At 41.4% G+C, this 22,530-nt stretch overlaps 1 protein-coding gene across 2 annotated transcripts; it reads right to left on the bottom strand.

The window, feature by feature from the left end:
* Positions 1–242: 242 nt before the first annotated feature.
* On the bottom strand, positions 243–16,685 carry LOC117536052. Of its 2 annotated transcripts, none has more exons than XM_034200783.1 (10): positions 16,425–16,685; positions 12,758–12,921; positions 10,013–10,118; positions 9,808–9,907; positions 7,128–7,215; positions 6,902–7,035; positions 5,832–6,042; positions 5,383–5,476; positions 5,202–5,280; positions 243–2,708 (listed from the first exon to the last, which is right to left on the bottom strand). In XM_034200783.1, the coding sequence occupies exons 2-10, from the start codon at positions 12,852–12,854 to the stop codon at positions 1,704–1,706; spliced, it is 1,914 nt and encodes a 637-aa protein (XP_034056674.1). In that variant the 5' UTR covers positions 12,855–12,921; positions 16,425–16,685; the 3' UTR covers positions 243–1,703. The 2 variants fall into 2 exon arrangements, with proteins under 2 accessions (XP_034056674.1, XP_034056672.1); XM_034200781.1 differs by having other exon boundaries at positions 5,832–6,057; positions 16,425–16,680.
* Between the last annotated feature and the right edge of the window lie 5,845 nt (positions 16,686–22,530).

The following is a 22,530-nucleotide window of genomic DNA, read 5'->3' as shown; positions in this document are numbered from 1 at the left end:
GTGATTTATTAATTTAATTATTTTTATTTATTTATTTTATCTTGAATAATCTATCTTTTTATATAATGTTATTGTATTATTAATGAAAAACAATGGTGTATTATTTCTCTCTCACTTTGATTGAGTGGGATATCATTTGATTACTTTTTGAATATGTATTTGATTTATTCTGTTGCCTATTTGACCCTTTGTGAATCATATATGCATCATGCTTCAGGTCAAACATAATAACAAAGCAAGTATTTACTTCTCATGTATTTTATAAAAACACTTATTCTTCTTATAAAAACAATGTACAGAGAAGCAACAACAGGACAATGAATGGTAATAGCTGCAGCGATGAGAACAACTGAAGACATTCAGATTCAAATCAAGTTTTGTCCATGAAAATATTCATCTTTCCCGTCAGTACTTTGTGAAACAGCTGCCATACATGGGTTCATATATATTATACATGTTTCACGAATCATATTTTAACGGTTCAGTATCAAAATGTTTTTATAAATATGTAAAGATTGTACTTAAAGAGTCAATCATAAAGACATCTATGACACCAGTATACTGTAGCGGCTAACTAAATAAATACAATTGAAATGAAAACTGCCGCTGTCGGGTTTATTTTCAGGTAATCCAAAAGACTCTGAGATAAACATCTATTTTGAAAGGGCAGTCGGGCCAAGAGGAGCATCAACAATGTTTACAACACAAAGCAGACAGGCAGACAAACACAGCTGTCGTCAAACACAAATGAAATGGCCAGTCGATATGCAAATAACACAAATTGTTATAGAGCAAAAAACTCAATGAGGGGATAAAAAAGCAAGCACATCGACCTTGAGTCTGTGTTCTCTGTCCTTCAAGATGGACCTGAACTTCCCCAAAGTGATGACACCTGCACATTATTCCACACAGCAGTATATTTAAAAGCTTTTCCCCCAATTCTGTTCTCAATCAATCTGTGTGTTTATAGCACATTTAAAACAAGCTCAGTTGACCAAAGTGCTGTAGGGCAATCAATACAATATCAAAGAACACAATGGGAGTAAAATAATAAAAGAATCATTAAAAACATGATAGTCTTCAAAGCCAGTGCAAAGAGGTGAGTTTCAGATGAGATTTAAAAAGTTCAATAGATTCAGCAGCCCGGTACTACATGTACTGGGAGGCTGCGCGGTGGTGGCCAAGTGCATAGGGACTTGGCTTGGCAACTGGAAGGTCACCAGTTCAAGCCCCGGCAAGACCAAGTGCTACCGAGGTGTCCCTGAGCAAGGCACTGCTCCCCGGGCGCCCACTGCTCCTAACACTAGGATGGGTCAAATGCAGAGAAACCACTTACTGATACCTGTACTACGTAATGACAGTAAAGAAAAGAAAGAAAGGCTGTTCCACAGTCTGGGAGCTGCAACACTGAAAGCCCTCTGACCTCTGGGGTTTCCTGCTCCGAGGAACCACCAACATGTTCTGCTGAGCTGAGCGCAGTGCTCTAGCTGGAGCATGGCGGTGCAACAACGCAGACAGGTAACGTGGTGCCAGTCCATGCAAGATTTAAAAACAACAAGTAAGTACTTGAACTGGATCCTGTAACTGGCAGGAAGGTGTGATGTGGTCATAACGTCTCTTCCCGGTAAGAAGGCGTGCAGCCGCATTTTGGACCAGCTGCAGGCGACGGAGCAAACACTGTCTGAGAATAATGTATTTATTTGTCAGCTCTGTTCCTGTCGTACCGGCATGTATCCGTCACCAGAGGGCGCCACTGACCGGCTGCGGCTCATCAGAGACATTCTCTCCAGGAGGTCAGGTTTCAAACCCTCAGAGAAGCCCAGAGAGGGGAGAGAGGGGAGAGAGGGGAGAGAGGGGAGAGAGGGGGAGGAGCAGGAGGAAGGAGGAGACAGCAGGAGTTCTTCTGTCTCCTCTTCCTCTACCAGGTGCATCTTTTTATAACCAGAGCACACCTGAATGCCCCCACCTCCAAACATCTTGTGGAAATCAACTCTCTCCTCCTCCTCCTCCTCCTCTCTCTCCTCCTCCTTCTCTCTCTCCTCCTCCTTCACCTCCTCCCTCTGCGCTTTCTCCTTCCTCTCCTCCTCATTCCCTTCCTCCCTCTCCTCCACAGTGATGCTCTCCTCCTCCATGCTCTCCTGACTCACCTCCTCCATGCTCTCCTGACTCACCTCCTCTCCCCCACTACCAACACCTGAATCTAAGCTCTGCAGCCTCCCTCTCTCCCCCTTTAACTCCTCCACCCTCTCATAGTCTGAAACCAGCAGCATGGCTTCACTCCCTTTAGAGAACAACTGATGGATTTCCTCCTCCTCCTTCTTCCCTCTGTCTTCATCCGTTTCCTTTTCACTTCTTTGACCTCCCACCGGCCCGTAAGGAGCGTCGGAGACGCATTGAGGGAGGTTCCCTGCTGTGATGGAGGACATGTGAGGAGGAGGAGGAGGAGGAGGAGGAGGAGGAGGAGGAGGAGGAGGAGGAGGAGGAGGAGGAGGAGGAGGAGGAGGAGGAGGAGGAGGAGTTTGGGGGAGGAGATGGGAGTAATTGGGGTTGGAGAAGTCTGAACTGGTGGATTCGTGGGTCATTTCGCTTCTGATTTTGTGCAGCAGCGCCTCCTCCTGGCTGCACGGCAACACTGCGTCCACACAGGAGGAGATCTCCACTGAGTCCAGTTCCCCCGAAGCGATGAGGAAGTGAGGACTCGACCGACTCTGCAGGAGAAGAGGAGGTTAAAGGACATGTTGCTAATATCACACTGTACATGTTACATTTCAATATTCCAGTGACGGCATAGAGACTATTGGGCACTGTTTCTATTACATTCTATTTTATCTACCTGTAATATTTCATCTGTTTTTTTGCGTTGGAGGAGGAGCCTGTGACCTCAGGTTGTCGTTGATATATCTAAACTGTAGCTATGTTGACAATAAAAGCCTTGAAACGTGAAACATTTATATCCAATCTAATATTTAATATTCCATTCCTCACATACTTATGTATATATAATGTCCTGTTTTATATTGTGTCACTGTACATTTGTAATTCAACATGTACTGTATATTTTCTTATATGTTTTGCTAATGCTATTGAGATGTTGACATTTTGGAAGGTTTATTCTATTGTACAATGCCATGTCTTTTTATGCTGCTGCAACACAAACATTACCCAACTTGGGATCAATAAAGTACTTCTTATCTCATTTTAAATATTCATTGGATTATAACGGCTGTAAAGATGCATAAAGCCAGAGGTGGAAGAAGTACAAGATACGTCCATCCTAATTCTTACTTAAGTGAAAGTAAAAAAGTGTTCAAGATATATTTAAATATACTTAAAGTGTTAAAAGTACCCGTTAAGGTTCTAAATCTATATGAAAACAGTGATGGAAGAACTCACATATTCAGATAAGTAAAAGTAGCAAGAGTAAACTGTAAAAATATGCCTCCATTGGACTCCTTTGTTTACTTGTGGGACATAGTGACATCACTATGGAACTATTGCGCTGCTAATGGCTAGCGCTCCAACACAAGGGGCGGGACATCTCTAAGCGGTTGACCAATTATTATGACTATTGATGCATCAATGTGTTCATCACAGCTGAAATCTAGAGCTATCTTTAATGACTTTAGATATCTGATCCTATAATACATGTTTATTTATTAGTGGATTCATAGTTTTTATTAGAAAGTAATCTGAATCCGTAAAAGCTGTCAGATAAATGTAGTGGAGGTACTGTATAATACTTTAAACCAAATTGATGCAACACCTGTTATAATAAACGTTCCCTTTTCACCTCCCTTTCTTTATGCTCCTTTCATTGCAAAGCTGCATCACAAAAGGACGGACTAATGTTAGCGTTAGTCTGTACATAATAACACACTCCAGATGTCCAATATCGACGGTCAAAACTATGCAAATGTCACGGTTGAACAAATGTCTGGGTTTTAAAAAAACTTAAAAGGAGAGCCAGAGAAGATATTTGTATTATCTCTACTATCGTTAAACAAAAAATCCAACAGAAAACACAAGTCTCGAAATCCACAAATCAATTATATATTTATAACAAAGTGTGTCTCTCTTCTCAGCTTTTAGTTGATTGTGTTTTCATATATCGTTGTTTTTGGTCAGCCCCAAGCCTGTTGTTCAGGTCTCAGGCTCGAAAATGACATTCCCAGAACAAATGACCATATCTTCTAAAAGGGTTAAATGAATAATCTTTTTCTCAAAGTAATGATAAACCTGTGAGTTGGATGTAGAAGAGTCAGAATCAATATAGATGTTTTCTATTTTAAAGACAATTCTGATTGAACATAGTCAAAAACTGTAAATTATAGTGTCCGTCCAAAAAATATGTTGTACTTATAGTGAAAACTAACCTTGAATGATGGGTTAGTAGACTAAAAGCTTTAGGAATCCAAAGTACAACATATAATAAGTACCCTGTATCAAGATTGATGCAAAACAAGTGATATTTGACCTTTTTAGACAGATTTAGCAAGAAAAACCTCTTCTGGGGCCATTTGGGTGGATTTTCCTTATCTCTTGTTCAATTTTGACATGTGACATCTTTTTCTGACCGTTAGAGCCAATAGAATCGAAGGGAAATCGTCCCGCACACACTCATGTTAAAAAAAGGGGCGTCTTCGCGCATTCAATCTTGCTACAGAGCGTAGGAATATCCCTGCTCTGATGTTTGAGAATGGAATTGCAGTTTTATTGCTTAGATTATCAGAACATTTCAAAGGGGACACAGCCACATTGGATATTAACCTATGGATTAAGTACAGTATCGTTGTTATCGTTTTAATGCTATTGAAGACCAGTTTTGACCAGACAAAACCAAGGTAAGCCATGTTAGCGTTGTAGGCTACCTAGCGCCACATGTCTTGATGTACGTTTTTGTTGATAACGTCGGGAGTTTGTATCCTTCAGTGTTGAGGTGGGCACCGTTAGATTCTGTGTCTTTACGATCATAAACGATGTGTTGGATGTGCAGCTAGGATAAGTAATAAGGGAGCTAAGAGTGATTATCGGTGCAGTAATAGGCATTGTGTGTTTTTTCCCGTTATATGGATATAACATATTCATAGTTTATTAAATATTACGGTTCTTTAGACGTTGTTTCCTGCAAATAACGCGATTTCGGTCCCGGAACCGGGTCCGTGGGGCCTAAGAGGTTAAAAGAAAAGCATATTTAAGCTCACCTCGAACTTTAGATCCTTCAGGAAGGATTTCTCTGGGTTGGGAATAGGCGGACCTTTGATTATCTTCACGATGTAAACCCTATAAAACACAAAGACATGAGCAAGGTTAGAACAAATATAGCTTATTGCTCTTGAACAACATTTAGTTAAGGTCTTGTAAAAGTACTGTGTTGTTGCTTACCAGGTGGTTTTGTCAGTCTTAAATCGTACGATAACCAGAAACACTGCAATCGCAGCTGCAACGGCAAAAAGGCCCGAAACACGCCAAGCAAGATCTGACAAACACAGGACAGAGAATATACCGTTAGCATATCAAGGTTTATTTGGCTTTGCTTGATCTTGATTCACATGACCTCTATAGCTGTTCAATCAAACTATAACATGTTTCCATGTGATATGTTATAAAAAAAACAACAAAAAATTATTAACATAGAAAAAGTTTTTTTGTCCGACTTGTTTCCTTAATTCTCAGGAATTCAAATACAGGAAGAGAACATACCACACTCTTTTTCTAATGATCCTTAATTAGCATAACAAATAGGAATACAAATCCCACAAATTAGTATCTAAAATCTTTACATTGACCTTCATAAACAAAATCAATCTATGTTGATATTTGGCCGTCTTTACCTGATGGTGGTTGGGGTTGTTCCGTTCTTCCAACGGTGGATACCCATGATGCAGTGGGGCTCCAGCCACTCCAGGTAGAGCTTTGGTCTGTCTCTTCGGACTTCACTCGAACGCGTGCCTCGTACCTCTTGCCTCGAATCAGCCAATCATCGTCAAGCTCTACAGCGGACCCTGATTCTTCCCACTTCCATGGATAAGTATTTGTGTTTTTCTGCACAGACGGATCCTGACAGAGAAGAAATGAGTGGATGTTGAGTAAGCTGATGTTCATGTAGTGTTTCTTGATATCCTACAACATGTGTGCAAGTTATTAAACAATCTAAAGAACTGTCCAGAACTAAAGGCTGTGACTCACCAAAACATGTGTCGATTGCTGTGTTTTGGCCAAAAAGTCGCACATGAAAAACGACAACCAACAGCCATGTCACGTATGTTCTGCAACTGCTAAGACTAAATAACTCTTCTAACCAGCAGGCAGTGCTAGTCTGAGTTTCAAACATAAACATACGTAAGGTTAGTTGTATAGTAAACTGCTCAACATGGCTGGTGTGCTTTTCTACAATGGAACGAGAATGAGAAGACACTTAGCTGCTAACGGGCTAGTTAGCTAGCTAGTTTGCTTATTCCTTCATGTTTTATCCTACACTGGTTACAGGAAATGAGCAAAACAGCGGGGAGCCGACCAGCGGTAGCTCTGGGTTTCAACTATCATTTTCTAGTGAGGCGGCGAGTGTTAGCTAGCTAATTATTGTCTCATTTGTTGGCTGATACATTTTAAGTTCACCAAACTCAGCGGTAGCACCACTGACTACTAGTTCACCAGAACTAGTTTAGTTTATTCAAACAAATGCAAATACACAATAATGTTTTTTGGGTTTGACGCATGTTCACAATAGAAATAAAACAGACCTTAGTTCACTTAAAGCTATCTGAGACTTGGATCCCACCAAGGGGTTAAACCAGGGTTCAACCAGACTATCAAGGCTGGTGTGAACGCGAAATTATGCCTAAATAATTACACAATTATTCATGCATTAAAATACTAACGCAGTAACAACATATATACACACACTCCATGACTGCTTCTCTTGTTTCCACTGCAACTGGCACTTGTACAGTGTGATTTTGTATCTCTTTTTAACTTGGGGGTGCCAGGAAATGGTGGTGAAGTTGATATGAGGTCGTTGTGGAGGGTTCAGCTTTACTGCAGAATCAAACACACACAGAGTTTGTTTTAGGTCATCATGAATAGCTCACAGATTGAATCACATAAGGTGATATATTCATTGTACTCACTGTGATGCTCTGGCTGGAAGCACATGGTCACATTGGCCGGCCCAGGATTACAGGTCAGATTCATGGAGAAGATATCGGCAGGTTGAAACTAAGAAAATGTAAGAAAATAATGTTGATTAAAAAAAAACATTCATAGGACAACAATACAACATGAAATGAGAGTAGCTGTTGGTAGGTGATGTTTTTATAAAGGTGAGAATATGATTAAAAGCTCAAGCTAATAGTCTTTAATGTAAATATTATTGCTGTATCGAGAGTTGGATAAGAAGATGAATACAACTCTTATATTTGTACTCTAAATGTTATTTAACAACTAGTAGCCTTCGCCTAGTTAGCTTAGCTTAGCACAAATACTGAGAATAGCTATATGCCTGCCCCTTAAAATGTCACCAATAAAGATTAGGAAACATAAAAACAAATTGTTACAGGGTTTGGTTGAAAGCTCTTTTTGGCTAGCTGACCGTCGCTAAGGATAGCAGACCGTTGCTAAGGATGGCACACTGTTGCTAGGGATAGCAGACCGTTGCCAAGGATGGCACACTGTTCCTAGGGATAGCAGACCGTTGCTAAGGATGGCACACTGTTGCTAAGCATAGCAGACGGTTACTAAGGATAGCAGACCGTTACTAAGGGATAGGAGTATGTTACTAAGGATGGCACACTGTTGCTAAGGATAGCAGACCGTTGTTAAGGATAGCAGACCATTACTTAGGACAGGAGACTGTTACTAAGTAGGGGTGCAACAACTAATTCAGTCGTCGATTCGTTGGTGACGTCATCACGTGTGTTTTACGCGTTAAGCTCCGACGTTATCGGCTTTTTTATCGGTACTGGAGACATTTAAAAAAGATATGTCATATGTGTTATTGCTACATAAACATTATATCACAGTCTTAGTGTCGCCAACTCGTTTCTAATATGCAAAAAGACAAACAAATGCGTCTATGATGTATTTTCGATCTTTCCAATCCAGACGGGATCTCTCTCCCCCGTCTGTGCGCGAGGGGGCGGGGCAGTTTACACACACGCGGCTGCTACAAGCAGCAACACACGGAGGGGATGGCGGAGAGAAGCGCTCCAAGGTGTGGTTAAATGTTACCCGCCTCGATGTGGACAATGCTCGTTACCTAAAGTGCAATAAGAGTTTATCATGTAAGGGCGGTAACACGAGCAGTTTGTCTAAACATTTATCAAAAGTGCTCCACATGCAGACGGAGGAAATGCACCGGGTTCGACTGTCTTTCTAGCAGCTCTGTAGCCCCATCCACGAGGAACGTTTCCACGTCAGGTGTTATGTATGCTAGCAGCAACACACGGAGTTAACTACATTATACAAACATGGGTTAATGATTAGAGGAAACTGAGTTATTTAGTTAGTTAAAGTTTCAGCTATTCTGTTCACAGTTCTGTCATCAGATTATTTAATACTATTTGTTAAAACATTGTTGTTTCTTTTGATGTGAATTATTATTTATTTAATTTAAATAAAAAGCAATGTTAATTTTGTTCACAATTTGTTTAGTTAATTTATAATATATGTATTTTTGAATCAAGTATTCATCTTTATTGTCTTCATTGTTAGTTTCCACATGCCTAAAACAACCTCAAGCTAAATCTAAAAGTTGATAAATAAGAGCGTTTGAGAAATTGTGCAAGGCATACAGTAATAGTCCGAATAGTCGATTAATCCTTTCATTAATCGATAGATTAATCAATTATCAAATTAGTCGTTTGTTGCAGCCCTATAACTAAGGATGGCACACTGTTGCTAAGGATAGCAGACCGTTGCTAATGATAGCAGACTGTTGCTTGGGATAACAGACCGTTGCTATGGATTGCAGACTGTTGCTAAGCATAGCAGACGGTTACTAACGGCCGGTCCACACACAGGCATGAAACAAATCTTGAAAAATCTTGATGCTGGGCGTGTCTGAAGCTTGGCGATTTTTTGCGAGCAACGCGACCAACAACCAATCACATGAATCTCCCGCCCCCGACATACAAAGCAATAGCAATGTTAAAACGAAGTAAACTGGATATAAAATCCCCAAACAGGCGAAAACCTACTAGTGTCACCCACTGTCTCTGCCACCTCCCTCCATGCCTCGCTCCTCCGGTTTGTATCCCGGTAAATAGTTCTGGTCGTAAAGAACCGGGTGATTTGCTACCGTAATTTCTCGTTTTGAATATGAGGAAATGAACTGCGGTCTGGCTCTCCCAGCTTGCACGCGGTTTGATTGGCTAGCGCTTGTACTGGCGGGATTTGCATAAACGGGATTTGATTGGATGATGCCAGCTTCGAAAGCATCGGGAGCATCAAAAGTTGAACATTGCTCAACTTTTGATGCTCACGATGCTTGCAAAGCCATGCTCCGCTCCCCACAATGCAGTTCGGTGAAGATTCAAAATCTTCGCCCATTCAAGTGAATGGGCGAAGCTTTGAAAGATTTTTTTCATGCCTGTGTGTGGACGGGCCGTAAGGATAGCAGACAGTTACTAAGGATAGTAGACCGTTACTAAGGAATGCAGACGGTTGCTAAGCATAGCAGACCGTTAATAACTAAGACTAAACTATATTTGTTAGCGGAAGCAATACAATCATTTTAAAATTGATATTGTGAGTCCAGTGGTTTGTTTATTTATTACACAGCCGTATAATTAGCGAGATAATCAGACTCACGTTTTCGTCTCTAAAGAACTCCATGTTACAGGTCATTTGCGTTGATCTGCCTTCAACAGGTTTGAGCGTGCATGAAGCGTTGGAAGATTTCCTTCTAGGCCTGTAAAAAAAACATGTTCCATTTCATTTTGACTTCAGACACATAATATTTGATATCAAAGTAATTGTTTATCTGCATGTATGTAAATTATACATCTGTCCTTACTTGTCTTTATTTAAGGCATCTATCGTGCACTCACTGCCTGAATGATCATACGCGCTGTTCCACACACACGTGATTGTACGGTTGTAGTCAGAGGAGCAGGTGATATCTGTGGGAAGTGAAGGAGAGAAATGAAAGAGGATAGATTATGTTTATTTTCATGTAGTGTCTCTACTGTTAACTGTGATGGTTATTCTCGTGTCCAGGAAAGAGAAGCTTAAAAAGGAGACTAAATGGAGTCTCTGAGATGTTTTCAAATTGGTACTTTAATTAATAAAAAGCGTGGTAAAGTCACAAACAGGATATTTCATTCAGGAGAGAAAGTCTGCAGCTCCCTCTCCCAAGTGCCGGCCGTGCAGAAGAGACCGTACAAGCATTCGTCCTTCCCGCTTGCTCGCTGTTCGCTCCTCCTCTCTGTGAGCTGTAGTGACGTAAGGGACTTCCCCCTCTCGTTCGTCTGTGTCCGATATCGCGTTAAACAGAGGATTTCGACATTTTACATTCATTGCTTACTTCCACATGCCTTTTCTCCTCCTTATCTCTTTCATAACTTTATATGTAATACATGTTAACGGCGTCAATAGCCACTTTAATGATACTAATGGGCGGTAGTCACGGAAGTCGTCATGAAGGATTTTCAGAATAAAAGCTTAACAACTGGACGCACAAGAACTTCTGGTTTTTCAGTATAAAACAGCATTTAAACTGACGGTATGTTTAGGGTACATTATGCTATCAAAACATTGATTTTAATTTCTAACACTACTTTAAAGAGTCCTCTCCTGCTGATGTGCAGGTGTATATCAGGATGTAGTGTCTCTACTTTAAAGAGTCCTCTCCTGCTGATGTTCAGGTGTATATCAGTATGTAGTGTCTCTACTTTAAAGAGTCCTCTCCTGCTGATGTTCAGGTGTATATCAGTATGTAGTGTCTCTACTTTAAAGAGTCCTCTCCTGCTGATGTTCAGGTGTATATCAGTATGTAGTGTCTCTACTTTAAAGAGTCCTCTCCTGCTGATGTTCAGGTGTATATCAGTATGTAGTGTCTCTACTTTAAAGAGTCCTCTCCTGCTGATGTTCAGGTGTATATCAGTATGTAGTGTCTCTACTTTAAAGAGTCCTCTCCTGCTGATGTTCAGGTGTATATCAGTATGTAGTGTCTCTACTTTAAAGAGTCCTCTCCTGCTGATGTTCAGGTGTATATCAGTATGTAGTGTATCTACTTTAAAGAGTCCTCTCCTGCTGATGTTCAGATGTATATCAGTATGTAGTGTCTCTACTTTAAAGAGTCCTCTCCTGCTGATGTTCAGGTATATATCAGTATGTAGTGTATCTACTTTAAAGAGTCCTCTCCTGCTGATGTTCAGGTGTATATCAGTATGTAGTGTATCTACTTTAAAGAGTCCTCTCCTGCTGATGTTCAGGTGTATATCAGTATGTAGTGTCTCTACTTTAAAGAGTCCTCTCCTGCTGATGTTCAGGTGTATATCAGTATGTAGTGTCTCTACTTTAAAGAGTCCTCTCCTGCTGATGTTCAGGTGTATATCAGTATGTAGTGTCTCTACTTTAAAGAGTTCTCTCCTGCTGATGTTCAGGTGTATATCAGTATGTAGTGTCTCTACTTTAAAGAGTTCTCTCCTGCTGATGTTCAGGTCTATCTAATTCAAAACACTTTTTTTCTTCATAACTTTCCACATATTGTTCTCTAATCACTTTAAATGATGTGATTGGACACATTCTGAAAAATTCTCAAGGTTTGCACCATTTTGTATATTGCATTACTTTTATCCAAAGGGACAATAAACCAAGAAGAAACCCAAAAAGCAAGAATCCTGTCAGTACAAAACATGGCTATCAATAGAAGAACAATTGTCAGAGCTGCGTACAGAAGAGAGGACTCTTTTAAATTAAATAATTAAATGTATTAATTCAATCATACATGTTTGTACCTATATGTTCACTTTATTCTATTGGGTTTTATATTGTTGCATCGATTCACTTGTGTTGTGTCTCATCTTTCCGAGATAAACCATTATTTATTTTATTGTATTTTATTTGTATTATCATACATTTTCCCTCCTTGCGTCTCTTAACCTGTTAAAGTGTTATATTTTGCTGCATGTCTGTAAAGGTCTTGACATCTGAGCTGAGGGGAATTTATTGTTGTTTATTTTTAACTTGTGATGTTAAAACATTTTGTAAAGCACTTTGAGCTGCATGTGTTGTATGAAAAGTGCTATATAAATAAAGCTTTATTATTATTATATTTTTAAGTTTGATGTGACCAATTGTGGGCTCCTGGACGGACATTAGTATTGTAGACATGTATCATAAGTCTTATTTAATGATATATAATTTCACTGTAACTTTATTTTCTAACAGTTTGAATTCACGCCTAGCAACTAAATGTTCTCAGACAGAATGGTTGTCAGGCAATTATGATATGGATCTTAGGTTTGTAATTAGCTCGTATGCAAGTTTAGCCCATTTCAATAGCCTGTAATGTCAATTCTAGCTGAGACCTCCCCCTTTTGTCTTTTCCCTGTGCTTGTTTTCCTGTTGCAACGGGGTCAGATTCTGGTACCATCTACTAGTGCAGGTTATCTGGCCTTCCAGCTGGAAATAGATTCTGTTAAATGCTATAACTCTATATTAAATAACATAATTTGGCTTAAGCTTGTATATTTAAGTATGGCATTTCCACCACAATTAGATTGTTAAGTTACTCTACAAAACCAAAATAACTTACTGTTGCCCGGGTCACTCGAACAACGTCCCTCTCCATGGCAGACCTGCATCAGAGCGAGAAGCAGGACCAGCAGACGGGGTTTCTGACTCCTCTCCATTTATGATGTCCAGCGTTTGAAGTGTTTTGACGAAGGCTCCTTTCACTGCTTCCTCTTTCTTCTCATCCTGCATACACAGAGAACGGTTGCTTCTTTATTTGTGTGGTGGGTGTCAAGGTGTTCTTTTTCTGCACATCCAATAACACCCTGACCACATCGAGAAGCACTGACAGGTGATCGAGAACAACAAACAGACATAGAAATGTTTGACATCCTGCCGCAGGTGGTGTGATCTGGTTCTACTCACACACTCCAACACCTGCTTGAAGTGAGACAAATACCCAGTGATAATGAGATGTGGAATCATCTGTTTCAAGGCCAGAATTAGCTCCACGTTGAATTTGAATTGACTTTAATTGAACACATAATTCACCTAGAGATCCAGGGTCCTGCTCAAAGGCACGTAGGCTGGTTTGACTTCTGAACACACCAAATATCACTGATACTAGCCAGGTAAGAAGTAAAGGGTTGTTGCATTTTGGGAGGTGTGACACTAGATAGGCAATGCTTAAAGTCGAGTCACATTCTTTTAAACTAATTATGTATTGAATTGACTTATTGTCCGTATTCTGTATTTGCTTTGTTCAAATACAAATCTACTTTTTAACATACACTATACATACATAAAAAACAAAGAAACTTATCATCTGCCTTAAATCTGACATTTTAATAGTTTTGTTAAATAAAATTAAAAAAGAATAAAACGAATAAATAAAAAAAACATTTGAATAATAAAAAACTAAAATGATGGAATTTAATAAAAAAAAGAAACCAAATAAAATCAAACAAAAATAATTGAAAATAAATTGAAAATAATTTGAGAAAGAAAAACACTAACAGACTTGAAGTTAGATCAAAGCTGACATGCCTTTAAATCCAGAGGCAGTTTTTTTGTCGAGAAGAAATAATAGTATTAAAATAATCAAATTAAATCAAACAAAACCAGCACATTTACAATTATATAATATTTAAATAATAAATCATCAAAATAAATGTATTTAAGTTAAGTGTGCCTTTAATCTGAAAGTAGTTTTTTTATGTGTAGAGAAAATAAATAGAATAATAACAGCCCAAATATATACTATATATATATATATATATAAAGAAAAATACTGATGTAAAGATATAGATACAAGTTCAGTCTGCCTTTAATCAGAAATCAGTCATTTAAAAAAATAAAAATGACATTTATTAAAATGTAAATATTAATATGAATGAGAAATAATAAAAAAATCACCGAAATATTCAACTAATAAAATACAAAATAATTTAAATGAATATAAATTATGATAAAAAGTCAAACACATCAGCTTCAGTCAACATTTGTCATTGTGTGATTTAAAGTCATCAAGTCTCAAAAAATCATTGCAAAAAAACTCCCACACCCTCTCTTCCTAAACTAACCGTGTCCCACACCCTCTCTTCCTAAACTAACCGTGTCCCACACCCTCTCTTCCTAAACTAACCGTATCCCACACCCTCTCTTCCTAAACTAACCGTGTCCCACACCCTCTCTTCCTAAACTAACCGTATCCCACACCCTCTCTTCCTAAACTAACCGTATCCCACCTCCTCTCTTCCTAAACTAACCGTATCCCACACCCTCTCTTCCTAAACTAACCGTATCCCACACCCTCTCTTCCTAAACTAACCGTATCCCACACCCTCTCTTCCTAAACTAACCGTGTCCCACCTCCTCTCTTCCTAAACTAACCGTGTCCCACCTCCTCTCTTCCTAAACTAACCGTGTCCCACATCCTCTCTTCCTAAACTAACTGTATCCCACACCCTCTCTTCCTAAACTAACCGTGTCCCACCTCCTCTCTTCCTAAACTAACCGTATCCCACACCCTCTCTTCCTAAACTAACCGTGTCCCACCTCCTCTCTTCCTAAACTAACCGTATCCCACACCCTCTCTTCCTAAACTAACCGTGTCCCACACCCTCTCTTCCTAAACTAACCGTGTCCCACCTCTTCTCTTCCTAAACTAACCGTGTCCCACACCCTCTCTTCCTAAACTAACCGTGTCCCACACCCTCTCTTCCTAAACTAACCGTGTCCCACATCCTCTCTTCCTAAACTAACTGTGTCCCACATCTTCTCTTCCTAAACTAACTGTGTCCCACACCCTCTCTTCCTAAACTAACCGTGTCCCACACCCTCTCTTCCTAAACTAACCGTGTCCCACACCCTCTCTTCCTAAACTAACCGTGTCCCACATCCTCTCTTCCTAAACTAACTGTGTCCCACCTCTTCTCTTCCTAAACTAACCGTGTCCCACACCCTCTCTTCCTAAACTAACCGTGTCCCACACCCTCTCTTCCTAAACTAACCGTGTCCCACACCCTCTCTTCCTAAACTAACCGTGTCCCACACCCTCTCTTCCTAAACTAACCGTGTCCCACCTCCTCTCTTCCTAAACTAACTGTGTCCCACATCTTCTCTTCCTAAACTAACTGTGTCCCACATCCTCTCTTCCTAAACTAACTGTGTCCCACACCCTCTCTTCCTAAACTAACTGTGTCCCACACCCTCTCTTCCTAAACTAACCGTGTCCCACACCCTCTCTTCCTAAACTAACCGTGTCCCACCTCCTCTCTTCCTAAACTAACCGTGTCCCACCTCCTCTCTTCCTAAACTAACCGTGTCCCACATCCTCTCTTCCTAAACTAACTGTGTCCCACCCCCTCTCTTCCTAAACTAACTGTGTCCCACACCCTCTCTTCCTAAACTAACCGTGTCCCACACCCTCTCTTCCTAAACTAACCGTGTCCCACCTCCTCTCTTCCTAAACTAACCGTGTCCCACCTCCTCTCTTCCTAAACTAACCGTGTCCCACCTCCTCTCTTCCTAAACTAACCGTGTCCCACATCCCTCTCTTCCTAAACTAACTGTGTCCCACACCCTCTCTTCCTAACTAACTGTGTCCCACACCCTCTCTTCCTAAACTAACCGTGTCCCACACCCTCTCTTCCTAAACTAACCGTGTCCCACACTCCTCTCTTCCTAACTAACCGTGTCCCACCTCCTCTCTTCCTAAACTAACCGTGTCCCACCTCCTCTCTTCCTAAACTAACCGTGTCCCACACCCTCTCTTCCTAAACTAACCGTGTCCCACACCCTCTCTTCCTAAACTAACCGTGTCCCACCTCCTCTCTTCCTAAACTAACTGTGTCCCACATCCTCTCTTCCTAAACTAACCGTGTCCCACCTCCTCTCTTCCTAAACTAACCGTGTCCCACACCCTCTCTTCCTAAACTAACCGTGTCCCACACCCTCTCTTCCTAAACTAACCGTGTCCCACCTCCTCTCTTCCTAAACTAACCGTGTCCCACACCCTCTCTTCCTAAACTAACTGTGTCCCACACCCTCTCTTCCTAAACTAACCGTGTCCCACACCCTCTCTTCCTAAACTAACCGTGTCCCACCTCCTCTCTTCCTAAACTAACCGTGTCCCACACCCCCTCTTCCTAAACTAACCGTGTCCCACCTCCTCTCTTCCTAAACTAACCGTGTCCCACCACCTCCTGCATGTTACACATTATTAATAAATCATCACAAAGTCTTACTTGTTGCTGCAAGGTCTGCTTTACAGCTCTGGTTCACTCCATCTGACGCTCTGTGGACAGACACCACACTCATAAGGTTTTTCTCTCCGTGGAAATGAAAAGAAGTGTTGAAACAGAAGATGACATCATGCCCTTCAAAGGTCACTACTTAGAAATGAATCAATCAATCTACGACGATATCTCGGGGCGCTGCAGTGTGTCAGACCTCATCTTCCTCTTTTCTGTGGTTACCTTCAGCTTCTCTTGTATTTTACTTAGAGAGAAAATTAAGGATATTTTCTAACTGTTTTTAGAAGCTGGTTTAATAGGAAGAGGAAATGACCTCAAAGAGACTCATTACAAAAAAACCCAACGGAAACTTTTAAAAGATACACATCCTGACAGCTGAGAGACAAGTGACAACTAAAATGGGACACTCAATAAGAAATACACAGCGAGGTGGACCTTGTAAGGGAAACTTCTGCAGCAATGGAGAGTCAGGACTCAGAGAGACACGAGGACAGTTGGAGCTTTGATGTCAAACAATGATAGTTTATTACAAGTCAACGGCCGGAGAATTCACATCACAAGTCACAGCAGCAAAAGGTTCTGACTGCACGGTGGGTTGTCATGTCAATTCTGCCCAGCCTATCTCTGGATAGACCTTTTAACTATCAGAGAGTTAATGAGCATATTGGGGGAGGCGTAAACATCTGTGGAGCTACAGGAGATGTCTCTCCCATCTCTGGAGCTTAGAAGCTAGCGTTCTCACACTCACAAAACCTCCCTCTGCCCTGTAGGTCAAGCTGTAAAACCTAGTATCAACATACGACTGCATGATCACATTCCTTACGGAGATAAGGAGCAGGGCTGATCGTACATGTTCAATATCTTAGGAGTAAGGAAGAATTATTATTTGACACTTAGGAAGAAAGAAGAAATATTCTCTAACAATCCTGATGACTTAGAGACAAAAGAGACACATGATACAAAAACACACATAACATGCAAGAGATACACATTATGACCGCTAATGGACATATGACAACAAAGGGACACATTATGACTACAAAAACAAAGGAAAGATTGAAAAGATACACATCCTTAAAACTAAGAGACACATGACAGCTAAAATGTCTCGACAGCAAGACACGAAACACCTAAAAATAGACTGAAAATGACTAAAAAAAGACACAGAAAACTTTAAAAAGACACGAAACCTGACATTTGAGAGACACACGACGGATAACATGTAACACAGAATAACAAAAAAGAGACACACAATTATACAAAGATGCAGAAAAGAGTTCACAACATCCCATCCTGACAGCTGAGAGACACATCACTACTATGGGAAACAGAATGACTACACAATGACTCAAACAGGCAGAAAAGGGCCTCAAAGCGTTTTAAAGAGAACTAGAAGGAGAAAGAAACTGACTTCAAAGACATGTTTAAAAGACACACCTCCTGACAGCTGAGAGACACTGACTGACCTCAACAAGACCACAAATCAACACAAAGACATCAACTAAGTCATCTTCACCTCTTGTTGCCGTTAGAGATTCAGAGGAGTTTCCTCTTGTATTTTCCTTTAACTGATACAAAAGGAAATATTCTAATTTCCAATAAGCTGCTTATAATGAGAACTACATGCATCACCTGATGAGGAGACAGCAGTGGAAGTACTGCGGTTTATGTATTATTCACCACCCACACTTCTGCCTCACACACACACACACACACACACACACACACACACACACACACACACACACACACACACACACACACACAACACACACACACACACACACACACACACACACACACACACACACACACACACACACACACACCACACACACACACCACACACACACACACAACAACACACATACCATGTATACACACACACACATACCATGTATACATCACTTCAGGGGACATTACATTGACTTACATGCATTTCCTGGAGACTTATCCTAACCTTAACCAACACATGCCTAACCCTAACCCTAACCCTTAACCTAAGCCTTACCCTAACCCTTAACCTAACCCTTACCCTAACCCTAACCCTTACCCTTACCCTTACCCTAACCCTTACCTTAAAGGTGGGGTAGGTAAGTTTGAGAAACCGGCTCGAGATACACTTGATGTTATATTCCATGGAATGCTCTTAACATCCCGATAGCAATGAATATCTGAAGTGCTTTGACAACAAATCCATACAAAAATGTCATCTGTGGAAGCCTGTGGTTCTGTAAAAAGTACAACCAATCCGTTTAGCGATTGCCGCCCTGTCTGTCAGCCTTCCATCTCGTGCACGCACAAATGTATCTTGTACCCTCATTGGGCGTGCCGTCATTGGCCGTGTGCATTGCGCGTTCATGTGTGTTGGAGCAGGTGCTCTGTAAGGAAGTCTGAAGGAAGGGGCGGATTCTTTTCGGCTGTGTACTTTCAAATTTTAGTGCACTCGAGCCGGTTTCTGAAACTTACCTACCCCACCTTTAACCTTACCCTTACCCTAACCAAGTCTTCACCCTAAAATGAATGATCCCCCTCATGGGGACCTCCAATTTGTCCCCTTAAGGGACTGTGTAGACAGTTTTAGGTCCCCACAAGTATAGTAATGCTAGGTCACACACACACACACACGCACACACACACACACACACACACACACACACACACACACACACACACACACACACACACACACACACACACACACACACACACACACACACACACACACACACACACACACCACACACACACACACACACACACACACACACACACACACACAGAATAACATCTCAAATGTCAGGTGAGTGTTTCTACTAAACTGAACGATGGTTTAATTGCAGGTAAAACCACACTGACATTTATATTCTGTCAAAACAGGAAGAAAAACGTGTGTGTGTGTGTGTGTGTGTGTGTGTGTGTGTGTGTGTGTGTGTGTGTGTGTCTGACTTCTGTGTTTTCCATTCACTCGGTCACCTTCGTGTTTTTGTGGTTTAATAAAAAAGGTCACAGATATTTTTCTCAGAAGCCAAAAGGTTCCAGGTGCACTTCCTGCTAACGTCACTTCTTCAAAGCGCAGACAGACTCTGCTATCAAAACGTCCGTCCAGTTATTAGCTTTATAGGAACCCAGTAATCAGGAAGTTTGAAGTTATTCTCACTGTTTCTGAAGGAAGGTGTTAGAAAGGAAGCTAATCACCACATATCCTGTTAGAGACGTGTTGGCTGCAGCTAAAGGCCAACATGTTCCACGAACAAAGAGGCCCTGTTCTTCTTCTGTGGTATAGGTTTCTTTGTAGAGTCCAAACCTTTTTCACTGAGGGTCACATACAGACAAACTGGGCCCCTCACTAGAGGTATGCTGCCTCATAAGTTAAAGTGGACCTAACATGCAAAAAAAACGTGTCTTGCATACATGAATATGTGTCCCCGGTGTGTCAGGGAACTCACCAAGTGTCATAAAACACAACCCTCTCTCTTTTCCTCCATACCCAAATCTCTAAAAATGGGGTTGCAACGAGCGGATACAGATTCCATCCGACGTCAGCCCGGAATAGTGGGCGGTGACGTTCCGTCTATATGGGCAACCCTCCACCTATCAAGGGAATGGGGAGTTGCGTGGCATGGTAACCGCATGGTAACCGCATGGTAACCGCATGGTAACCGCATGGTAACAGCATGGTAACAGCATGGTAACAGCATGGTAACAGCATGGTAACCGCATGGTAACCGCATGGTAACCGCATGGTAACAGCATGGTAACCGCATGGTAACCGCATGGTAACAGCATGGTAACAGCATGGTAACAGCATGGTAACAGCATGGTAACAGCATGGTAACAGCACGGTAACAACATGGTAACATGACGCTCGTGCCACGCCCCCCTCCTTTGCAGGGGGGCGTGGCCAGCTGCAGCTCATTTGCTACAGAATCAGCCCTTGTGAAGACAGGGCTGGAATAGAGCAAATAGAGCGAAATGAGGCATGGCTAAAATGCAGGATCTGTTTGGTATTTTGAAAAAAAAACTTCACAGACATATTTTTTAGAGGTATGGCCCTACAATATATTATTCAAATATAGCATGATAGGTCCACTTTAACGGTGGGGTAGGTAAGTTTGAGAAACAGGCTCGAGATACACTTGTTATATTCCATGGAATGTTCTTTACATCCCGATAGCAATGAATATCTGAAGTGCTTTGACAACAAATCCATACAAAAATATCATCTGTGAAACACAGGCACAGGAGTTGAGGAGATGAGGAGATGAGGAGTTGAGGAGATGAGGAGATGAGGAGATGAGGAGTTGAGGAGATGAGGAGATGAGGAGTTGAGGAGATGAGGAGATGAGGAGTTGAGGAGATGAGGAGATGAGGAGTTGAGGAGATGAGGAGTTGAGGAGATGAGGAGATGAGGAGATGAGGAGATGAGGAGATGAGGAGATGAGGAGATGAGGAGATGAGGAGATGAGGAGATGAGGAGGGGGAAAGTAGATACATGGGAAAGGCTCACAGAGAACAATAAGGAAGACAAATACACACAAGACCAATCACAATACAAGACACAGCTGGACATAACGACACTGCAGCTCGGTACCAATGACAATAAAAGCCTTGCATCTTGCATCTTGAAAGGTGGAGGTGAAACACAGGCGCAGCAGGTGAACACTAAAACGCTCAGGCTCAACTCCAAACCACACCCGACAGAATTGGAGGATGAAACCCTCTCTAATGGTCACACATGTTCATGCTCACAGCACACAGTGAAAGCTGACCTCTATAGGAGCAGTGGTGTTGTGTCTCTCATTTCAGGCCCTGTTCCTTCTTCCCCCTGATTGGTTCCACCTGTTCCCACTCACCTCATGTTTGAATAGTCCTGTCTCTCCCCTGTCCTGTGTCAGTTCGTCTTGTTTGTTTCCATGGATGCTCGTGCCAAGCCTCAACTAAGAAAGGCTTTTTTCCAGTCTCGTCAGGTTTTGTTATTTTGTTGTGTTTTTTTGTAAGCTTAAGTTAATCTTAAGTTCTTCTTTGGTTACGCTTGTTTGTTCTCCTTGTGAGCGCTTTATGTTGAATCCAGTACCCACTCTGTTGAGAGGGATTTTCAGTTTTCTTGGAGATTAAAAATAATTGTTTTCCTACATTCCAGTCTCTGGGTCGTGCATTTGGGTTCTCCAGTTTGTGTTAAGTGGGCAGCTATTGCACAGCGCCCGGGGAGTAATGGGGAGTGAGGGGGTGTCCGGTGCCTTGCTCAAAGGCACTAGGACAGATGAACTTGAACTAACCCAACCCACTGCATACAGATGATAAGAACTTTATGTGAACTTGTGCTTTTTTAACTTAATACTAAAGTCCAAGAGATGCTGATTTGAAACCGTTGCTACCTATAGTTCAGGCCTCGGACAGTCCTTTGTGCCGTTAGCCATCAGGCTGCTCAACAAGGGGTCAACAAGGTGACACAAACTGGACATAGAATACACATTGTTTTCACACACACATGTCAATAATATGTCCATATGACTAAATATGTATATATGTTCATTTTAATTCATTTCGTATTGTATAGTTATTTACCTTTTTTTATCTTTAATTTGATGAATCCATGTGAATCTGTGCTGACCTGTTTTTCTATTGGACGCTGTTAAACTACTCCCCACTGGGATTAATACAGGTCCATCTCCTGGTTCTTCCGGAGAGAGGGGAGTTTGTCCCAAAGCTTGGCGCTGTATTTACACCCTCCATCTGGAAGAAGGATCCTCATCTAGCTCATCTTGGGCCTCGGACAATCTGGGGCCGTTTCTCAATGTGGAGTACACCTGCTGCAGAGCGTCTATTTCAAGTATACTACGTCATCGAGTGGCGCGGAATGCTGGGCATTTAACATGCATTTAAACAGTCCTTCGGCGCCACTCGATGACGTAGTATACTTGAAATAGTGTCTCTGCAGCAGGTGTACTCCACAATGAGAAACGGCCCGGCACAGGAGGGAAAACACAGGGAGTAAAACCAGAAAGGACAAATGGAGGAAAATATCAACATAAACCCAGAATCATGACGGTTCAAGTCTACTTTGAAACAAACATGACCAAAACTACCCTAACTT

The sequence above is a fragment of the Gymnodraco acuticeps genome, unplaced genomic scaffold (assembly GCF_902827175.1).
Source record: "Gymnodraco acuticeps unplaced genomic scaffold, fGymAcu1.1, whole genome shotgun sequence".
In the NCBI taxonomy this organism is placed as follows: domain Eukaryota; kingdom Metazoa; phylum Chordata; class Actinopteri; order Perciformes; family Bathydraconidae; genus Gymnodraco; species Gymnodraco acuticeps.
The sequence above is the reverse complement of the archived record's forward strand: the minus strand, read 5'-3'. Positions and strand labels throughout refer to the sequence as shown.

Bases quoted from the DNA above. Each gene is read 5' to 3' on its own strand.
- LOC117536052 (XM_034200781.1), bottom strand. From the start codon at position 12,854: ATGGAGAGGAGTCAGAAACCCCGTCTGCTGGTCCTGCTTCTCGCTCTG. The intron at 7,036-7,127 runs GTGAGTACAATG...TTGATTCTGCAG, and splicing joins CTTCCAGCCAGAGCATCACA to TAAAGCTGAACCCTCCACAA. The intron at 5,281-5,382 runs GTAAGCAACAAC...TGTGTTTTATAG, and splicing joins AAGACTGACAAAACCACCTG to GGTTTACATCGTGAAGATAA.